We start from the raw sequence: 9753 nt of genomic DNA, 5'->3' as shown, positions 1-9753 counted from the left end.
TCCTCTGCATTGTACGACGCTATTCTGTATCGCAGAAACAGCTCTCACAACAGTAGAAAACCCCTCTGAATTTATTTCTGAACGTAAATATGATCATTTCATTTCAAATTGCTTTATTCTGTATTTCCAGGCACAAGTAACAAAAATAAATGGAAACGAGGATATGAATGATAACCACCTCCATCCGCAAATGATGAATTATAGCAACGTGTGATCTACCACTACTCCTCTTAACACTCTTACATACATATATACAAGAAAAAAATGCTCACTACATCATCTTTTAAACCGAGATCCCTTGTTCAATCTACCCCTACCATTATTCTTTCCATCCCATACAGAAGCCCAGAAGAACAGAGACATCCAAAAAAGAACAGCTAAGAAGATCTGAACACGATCCTGCAGCCGAGAGAGAGTTGCTGCAATACCTGCGATGCAATAAATTTCCTAAGAGCCCAAGCAAATAAAAAATAGCAATCAACTAAATTAATACTTTCTTCTACAGAGAGATAGATTCACAGGTTGAATTTACCAACCTAAACAATTAAGTAATATAGCTATCACCAACAAATTCTCGATATCAAGAATATTAAGCAGGATGAAACGTGCCCTGACCATCCAAAAACTCATCACCACCATACAACTTCGGGAACAAGCTCTAGGGAACCACAAGTGGCACATAACTTCGGGAACAAGCTCTAGGGAACCACAAGTGGCACATATGGTCTCATGAGATGGGAAACCTAACAAATAGTGTATCGGAAGCATTAGTCATTACTACTCTTGATGGTAATGCTTGAACATAATTAACTACTATGGGCTACCAAGATGACTATAAAAAGCTATGGAGGTTATCAAAACTCTCAAAGACCATGGGTTTATTACAAGCAAAACTCTCATAGACTAAGAACACCAAAACCATGAAAAAACTCCCAAAATATTTTTTTTATTCATCCAAATCTCACTTGTCAAAAGGCTATTACATCACTTTATATAGTAAAACTAGAGAACCTTAACAATATGAATAGAAAAATAAAAAACAGAAAAATTATTCACTTTAAATAGGAAAAATAAAATTTTTAAACTGAATAAAAACATAACTAAAAAATATTTATTTTTTTAAAAAAGCTTTTCCATCAGTTTCCCTAGATTGAAAGGAAATCATTTTCGAGTTCAAATTGTTCACGGTTAATGGTGTGCAAAAATTGAAAAAAAAAAAAAAACATATATCCCTAGTCTCAAAACTGGAATGGCCATACACCCTAGCCGTTCAGACCAACCCCCAACAGTCAAACACCTTACCATGACACCTTCTAAGCTTGATAGGCTAACCGTGATATTTTTAGGCCTTGACCCAATACCCCTGCACAAGCACACATCATATCCTTTGAGTTTTGAGAAGTTAGAGCAAGCACCTACCACCACCCACCGGTACACACCACTAAACCACCCACTAGAGTTTGTGATGCACACAAATTCTCTATGTAGAGGAGGGGCACCAACCTCTCCACCAATAGCATAAAAAAGCAACAACTTCTCCATCAATGACAAAGGAAGCATCAATATTTTTCACCAAAGTCAAAACAAGCACAACAACCAATAACTTAACTTTTCAAGTATTCTCCATCATTACACTACTCTCAATGAGGTAAACTACTGTGATTAAGATCTATAAATACATTAAATCATCATGTAAACATAAACATTCAGGCCATCCAGGTTATTTCAAAAACTTTATACCAATTCATTCATTCACACAATACCAACTATCTTCATTCTATTTCTCTTTCTCCTATACATTATTTTTGCCTCCAATATTTGCTAACTTAAGCAAGCATTGGAAGGTCATTTGTTTTTACAGGAACAACTAAACCTACAGACAGCCTACATTCAAGCTCACACAGTTCAGCCCAATCCAATCCTGAAGTTTTCACAACCTTATCAACAAGGCAAAACCTCATTAGTCAAAAACCATCCTCCATCATGAAAACTTCCAATACATCATTCTTCAGACAAAACCTCATTAGTAGAAAACTTTCTTTCTCTACCATGAACGTGGTCCTGTGCGACCTCCAACCATAGTGATTTAATAACACATCAGAAATTGTTGGGTCTTGATACCAACTGACACAAACAAAAGATAAACAAGTTTTATTAAAGGTCAAAACCCTTAAAGACTAACAAAGTTTGGTACAAGTCAAAAAACCCTTAAAGACCACGAGGTTTGTTACAAGTCACAACCCTCAATAACTATGGAGAGACTCCTAAAATACTTGATGTTTTATCCATCCTCACTTGCTAAAAAGTGATAACATTTCTTTATTTAGGAAAAATAGAAAACCCTAATAAAACTGAATGAAAAAATAAAAAAATTATTCCATTTAAGTAGGAAAAAATAAAATTCTTAAACTAAATAAAAATAACTATGAAAAATATTTATTTTTCCAAAAAAGCTTCTACATCACTTGCCAACACTCTCTGGAAGCTTTATGATATAACCAAATTCTGCATCTGAGAGGAAATTTAGAAGCGTACCATAACATTCTCAAACAACTCATTAAAGGATCGTATCCAAATTCTCCATTCATGAATTCCTAAATCCGAAAATCATCCTTCTTTCTAGTTAATAACAATTCTCGCAAACCTTACAAATCATTTGGAAACTTCCTTAAAAATCATTTGGAAACTCCATTTGTTAAATTAACACGGGAAACACATTGACAAGACTAAGTCCAAGTCCAAGAAGAAGTTTGAACATGTTAAACGACCTTTTTTTAATTGAAAACAGACATGATTTTTTATTTGAATTAGGGTACAATTTTATCAGAGTGTTCTACAGGCCTTATTCCTTAGGACATCAGTTGGCTAGTGGCAACCAAGGTAAGGAACAACCCAAATCAAATCCAAAAGATGTTCGAGATTTTTCTTTATTTTACTCATTATTTTTAGATTCCTTTTCTTAGTTAGGTTTTAGAATTTTAATTTGATATGGTGTTGATTAGCCAATTAAGTTTGGCCACTATTTAAATTGTTTTTTTTTTTAATAGAAGATTGATTATTTAGAAATTTATTCAAAACTTTTTAGTTTACAGTATATAGTTGTAACCTTAAGACTTGAGAAACGTTAGTTTCTTTCAATATACACTGTGTCAATTGGTATCGTAGCAGGTTGACATGTTTAATGGACAGAAATGTTGACAACATCTTCCCACCCTATGATGAAAGAGTGGTGGCCATCTAGGACATTGTGACTGCGATAGTTTGAAAGCTATCACGGAGAACCCCATTGCAAAGATTTGATCGATTGGATTAACTACCAAAGGGAGACACAAACAAGGTTGTGATGAGGATAGGAATGTGCTTAGAGACTTACCTCAGGACAAACCAAACCCAAAATCTATTCCTACAAACCAATATAGGCATTATGACTATATGGAGAGTGGTGTTTATGATGGGAAAAGCATTGAAGGCTTAACTCACAATCAACTTTTTTGTAGATGTGTTCTAATTGCTATGAAATTACTTTATTTGATGGGGATTTTTTAAAATAAAAGATTTTTAGATGGTTGTCGAAGTTAAAAGCATGTTTTCCTATTGAAGAAAACTCCTAGTTATTAGAAGGTAGGATTTGCAATACATAAACTTGCTTATGAAGCCAAAGATTGGTGGTCCTATATTCTAGATGATAGAGTTTGTGTTGACAAGCTTGTAATTCCATTATAGCAAACAATGAAAAAATTGTTAACTTTGAAGTTTGTGCAAGATGATCACAAAAAGAATTTATACCAGGCCTTCAAGCAAATAAATTGTTATTACTTGCTTTTTGTTCAACCTTCTCAAATACTAAAAAGGAAAAATGTAGAGGAGAGCTATTACAAACCCGCAAGGATGCCTTGCAAAGAAGAAAAGCTTGCATAGCTAATAGTAACTGTAACTGATTAGGTGGCAATGGAACACCAGAATGAGAAAATAGTTGATGCAATTAAAACCATCATAAAGAAGTCGCAAATGGAGAGTTAACCATGCAGGTTAAACAATAGGTCAAGGAGGAAAAGGGGGTGCCAAGAATTGTGACCGGATAACCCTTGATGAAGAAACAACTAATGAAAGCCACCAAATATATAAAGACTAAAGTTGAAAATCTTTTAGTTCTAATGGGCAAACATTGCAAGATATTAATGCCTAGAAATTAAAAACTCATAAAGCACAATTCTGGATCTTAAGAAGAAACATGACAACCAAATTCAGCTTTCAAAGCAAAAGAAAAAAAAAGAAGAGATGAAGCTCAAGAAATCAACAAGGCAACAATCGATGATGTTGAAGAAGAGCATGGACTGGTAGAGGTCCATAAACCATCTCTTTCCAAATGAAAGTCATCAATTGATGCCAAGTCAAAGGATGAAACTATCATTAAACTAAATACAATGGTATATTTGAAGCATCTATTTTTTTGGAATGGAAGAGTTCATTTTTTTATCATGAACTCGAGAATGAGTGAGTTTTTCTCAAGTGAAGAAGCATCACATGAGACACGTATTGACAAGTCCAAGTCCAAGAAGAAGTCTTGACGCATCAAGTGACCTTTCTAATGAAAACAGGCATAATTTTATGCAAGCGTTAGATCAAACTGAAGTTTTGCTAGTGTTATACGGACTCTGTTTTCTATTGAGTTGGCTGGCCATGGTCAAGAACCTGCCCAAATAGGCCCAGAAGATATTTGGGATTTTTCTTTATTTTCCTAATTATTTTTGAATTCCTTTCCTAGTTAGGTTTCAGATTTTTACTTGATTTAGTTGTAATTAGCTAGGTGAGTTTAGACATTATTTAAATAACTTTGTAGCTTATTTTTCAGAATAGAGTTAAGATTGTTTATTCAAAAATTTATTCAGGACGTTTCAGTTGAGAAATTAGGACAGTAATATTAGGGCTTGAGAAACACCACTTCTTTCGGTGCGTAACAAGTAATAAGTGATCTGGTAAGGGTTTATTCAAACATCAATCCCAGTTGCCAAACAGGCCCCTAGAGCTGCTACAATCCTTGGATCATTTTAACTAACATTAAGTCACATATTCACAGCTAAAAAGAACTATTCTCAGTTTTATAAACACATATTCTAGCATTAAATTTAATCAGGCAAATAATTCAACAAGCTCAAAATTCACAACGATATATGATGATGATGATGATGATGATGATGATATAGTATGATTCAGAATCGGAACCTTGGGGGTCTTTTCCGGGAGGAGGGTCGGACTGAGGCGGCGGCAGGGGAGATAACGCGGCGCGGCAACGGCGGAGCCGATTGGTGGGACTCGTGCAGGGCGGCGAAGGAGGAAGTGAGAGACGTAGGGAATGGATAGAGAAAGGGAGAGGAAAGGGGTTTTGGGATGGAAATGGTAGTGGTTTAGGGTATGCGGATGAAGGAGAGAAAATGGCCATTTCTGAACTGGAGGGAAATCAAAACACCACTCTTCTTCGCTTCTTTATTTTTGTAAATATTTGTGAGCCGAATTTAACTGAGATTTATTATTATCTCCGCTTTCGTTTTTCTTTTTCTTATTTCTTACGATATCTTTTAAAATAATTTCAATGGCGAGAAAGAATCATTTCTATTTACTAAAATATAAAATGTAAAAGGTCAATATTTTGTATTTACCTTTACTATTTCCTTTGACTTTTCACATGCTAGGAAGTCTGATTAATAACAAGTCTTTTAATTTTACTTTTCAATATTTCTTTTAAAATGAAGTGTTTATCAAATTGATTAATTTAACTTTATTACCGACAAATAATATCTGCGTTTATACAAAGTAATTATTTCATAAAGTATCAAAATAAAATCTTTCTTGATTACTTCTAATATATCATTTTTTTAGGTAAAATAGATTTTTAATCCACTATTGTAACGAATCACTAACAAATCAATAAAAAATTTATTAATTGTTTTCTTAAAAATTAATATTTAAACTAACAATAAAAAAAACTAAAATTGCTTGCAATCACATTTAATGTATATTTAACATGACTTGCAAACAAAATTAACAAATTTAATGTATATAAGTTCCTTTAGTTTTTTTTCTCGTTCATTAAAAATAAATTTAACAAAATAAAAATATAATAATATGACATGATTATTTTAATTTTTTTATATTTTTTTTATTTTAATAAATTGTAGAGTATTAGTGAATCACAAATCAATAGTGACTTGATATGTCTTAGAACAATTTTATTTTATTTTTTGTTATTTTGGAGTATAAAAAACTAAGTCCCTTTATCTTTTCATTTTAAAAGGGATTTTTCATTTAATATTTATATGACATGTATTGGAATTTGATTAATTTTTAAAAAATTAAATAAAATTATCTTTGTACTTCCATTATGAATAAAAATAAAATTCCAAATATTACTTTAACATAAATATTTATTGATTTCAAAACTTATAAGATAAAAAGATGCAATGTTATTCTAAAACATTAAAAAAAAAGTTTTAAATATTTACAACATGCACTCATTTCTTAATAGTCATGATTGATTTTATCAAAAGCCAAACTACACCTCTTTATTCATGCGTCAATTGCATAATTCACTTAACATATATCTTGATTGTCTTTTTCATTTGATTCTAAATGTTTTGATGATTATATAATTTTTATTATTTTTGTTTTCAAATGATAATCATCCTTCTTGACCTTTGAAGATGATTAATGGAATAACCTAAGGCTCTTACATTATACTTACTTTTAGCATTTTTATTATATCATTTAGATAATGTGGTTAGATGAGTTTTAATGATAAAGATATTATTTGACAAGCATTATAAGGTGCCGATAAAATGTTAATGAGAAGAACTTAAAGAGAGATAATTATTCATTGTTTTTTTCTTTTATGATTTAGATCTTATGTATGATATTCAGAGCATAGTAAAAATGATGAAGGTATTTAATTTTATAGTAGAATGTAGCTTGTTATGGGGGTAAAAGGGATGCACTATTATTTACAAATTGAGGTGTTTCATAAGAAAAATTAGGATGGTATGACTAAGGTTTTTGGCCTTCTATTAACTTGCATGTTCATTTCAATTGTATTTTCTTTAAAAATTTATGATTGTATTATAACATCTTGCGTCTTCTCTTCTTTTAAAGCTTTTTTAAGTCTGTCAATTATAACCACCATGTATAAGAATTGATTTAAAGCATTGAAAATCATAAATCTAAAGTAAGAAGCCTTGAAAGTATTCATAAAGATGAAGATTATTTTATTTTTAGATAGAGAAAGGTTGATATGGTCACTTCAAGCCACATTTAGTCATACTTTTTGATGGATTCTTTAGGTCCTTATATATATATTGCAAACTAGATTGGTATGAAGCCACCTCCATTTTAACCTTGTATTGATTTTATGAAAGCATTTGTTAACTCCTTCCACCTCTAGATTTTGATCCAGACACATGTATCAACTCAACGTTGTGTCATTTAATCTCTCATAAAAAAATTGATAAAAACTTTATCGCAAAGGGCTACCTCGATCATTTTATTACAATACACTTGTAGATGCTTTATAGGACATTTTGTACCGCTATGTTTGATAAACTCATGAACCTTAAACTTTTTTGGTATCATAATATCAATCATAATGTCCATTTTAGCTACCTTTATTAGGCCATAAAGGTATACGTTTTTAATTTTTTTAAAGTAGTTTGTTTCATTGTAGATAATTTCTCAAAGTTAAGTTCTTTTTCCATCTTAACCCTCTAGCTATATCCAGTGAGAGGTTAATGGTCAAAGCAATATGAGCATAAAGTGTTTATGGTACATTTATGAATGGAAAACACATTATTAATTTGAATTCTAGAAAAGTGTTTGATACCCTCTAGAGGGGAGGGTGGGGGGCAAATGACCCTAGTGGTATTTATGGCATTGGTTGGAAAATACGGTGAAGTGGCATTTATATCTAAGTTCGCCTCTGGTTAGAGGTCTCTTCCCGTGAATGTATAGCTTATAGTGCTTGCTTAACAGGCTAGTAAGCATAACAACCTCTTCTTTTAGACTCTTTATCTCCACATAGTTTCTTTATTCTAGTTGTGATCTCTTTTTTTTTATTTGTCTCTGTTTGGATCTAAGAAAGAATTGAACTTTTACAAGATGACATATATTTCTTCCTCTCAAGCTTAAGACTTATTTGATACGTATATGTATAAGAAATATATATAAATGAGCACAAAAGATTGGGCTAAGCATGCATATTTGTTATTGTTTGATTTTACTATTCTATCAAGAGTAAAAGGATAAACTAGGTCAAATTTTCTTAAAACATTCTTATCAAGGACACCAAATTCACATGAATTTTGATCAATTCAAGCAAAATTTGTTAACAGTAGGAAACGAATTCTCACCAAAGATTTCTCTTATAAGAATTTATTTAAACAATATTTAAACTCAAACTAGTTGTATAACTCACGCTTTGCTGTGAGTTAGTTAATAATTGTTTTTAGCATAAGAAAATAAGGTTCATTCATCGCAACTATGTCATAAAGAAGAGGGAAAACATCCGCACCATGATTCAAAAACCTGATCAAGCTAAATATGTTAAACATGTTGTATTAATTACTATGTCATAAAGAAGAGGGAAAACATCCGCACCATGATTCAAAAACCTGATCAAGCTAAATATGTTAAACATGTTGTATTAATTACTATGTCATAAAGAAGAGGGAAAACATCCGCACCATGATTCAAAAACCTGATCAAGCTAAATATGTTAAACATGTTGTATTAATTTTAATAAAATGATTAAAAAAGGCAACAATAGTAAAAATAAAAAAAGGACAATAATGTGAGGACAATTTTTTTTTAAAAAAAGGAACAACGTAGCTAAATTATAAGCAAGTTAAGCACGGAAGGACGCAATTGTAATTGAAAAAAAAATCAAAACAAAATAGGCAAGGTATGCTCTTGACCCTTAATGTTCAGCCTATTCAAAAAGAGATTTGTTTAGTGAGTCAAACCACTCTTAGACAAAGATGGAAACAAAAAACTTTAATGTAAAAAAAAATGATGAAAAAACAAAAACTCAAGTAAATATGAGTTAACATATAAAACCTGCAACCTTAAACATGAGACCTCGATAATCCTATATAAAAAAACTAAAAAACATTAATGAAGTTAAATTCTCAAAAAATATAATAATAGATGATGAAATAGGCAAGAGAATAATTAAAAGAAATATATGTAAAAAAAACTAGAGTTAACCCATGCTAATATTTAAAAACTGTCACTCAAACATGAAAAAATAATAAAACCAAATCCCACTATAAAAAATATCAAGAAAAAAAATTAAAAAAGAAAAAAAAATTGAAATCAAAGATGTCATAATCCAATTTTTTAACCCCCTTTTCTTTTTCTTTTTTTGAAAAATCCAAAGAATCCAAAACAATAGCAAAGAATAATAAAACAAAATCCAAAAAAACATATTTTTGATGTACATGCATCATTTTTTACATTTTCAGCATTTTTTCAAAAGAATTAAAAATTTAAAAATTTACTTTCAACGTGTTCAATTTTTAACGCCTTCATTTCAAAATTATTGATCAATTTTTCTTATTGAGCAAACATTGATGTTGTTTTTTTAAAAAACTATCAAAATACCAAAAAAATAAGATACATAAAAAAATAAAAAAAATATTTAGATAACAAAACCAAAGTGTAAAGAAAGAAAATAAAAAACTAAAGTGATTTTAGGTTATTTGGTCACAG

General features: G+C 30.8%; 1 protein-coding gene and 1 long non-coding RNA gene across 4 annotated transcripts in view; one reads left to right on the top strand and one right to left on the bottom strand.

Moving 5' to 3' along the window:
- The window catches only part of LOC105116494 (uncharacterized), a 6075-nt gene extending 483 nt beyond the window's left edge, over window positions 1-5592 (bottom strand). The window contains exons 1-2 of one of the 3 annotated variants that reach the window (XM_011013884.1): window positions 5224-5587; window positions 43-428 (exon numbers count right to left, since the gene is read on the bottom strand). In XM_011013884.1, coding sequence (XP_011012186.1) covers window positions 277-428; window positions 5224-5440 — 369 coding nt within the window. In that variant the 5' untranslated portion in view covers window positions 5441-5587 and the 3' untranslated portion in view covers window positions 43-276. Of the gene's footprint in view, window positions 1-42; window positions 429-5223 lie in introns of those variants that run through there. The other 2 variants (XM_011013885.1, XM_011013886.1) reach the window with 2 other exon arrangements.
- On the top strand, window positions 435-4262 carry LOC105116493 (uncharacterized). The gene is made up of 2 exons (XR_840541.1): window positions 435-679; window positions 720-4262. It is a non-coding gene; the product is annotated as an uncharacterized LOC105116493 (long non-coding RNA).
- Window positions 5593-9753: the final 4161 nt, after the last annotated feature.

Source organism: Populus euphratica, unplaced genomic scaffold, assembly GCF_000495115.2.
Source record: "Populus euphratica unplaced genomic scaffold, PopEup_1.0 scaffold1277.1, whole genome shotgun sequence".
NCBI lineage: Eukaryota > Viridiplantae > Streptophyta > Magnoliopsida > Malpighiales > Salicaceae > Populus > Populus euphratica.
Note: the sequence above shows the minus strand (reverse complement) of the source record. Positions and strands in the feature narration are given on the sequence as shown.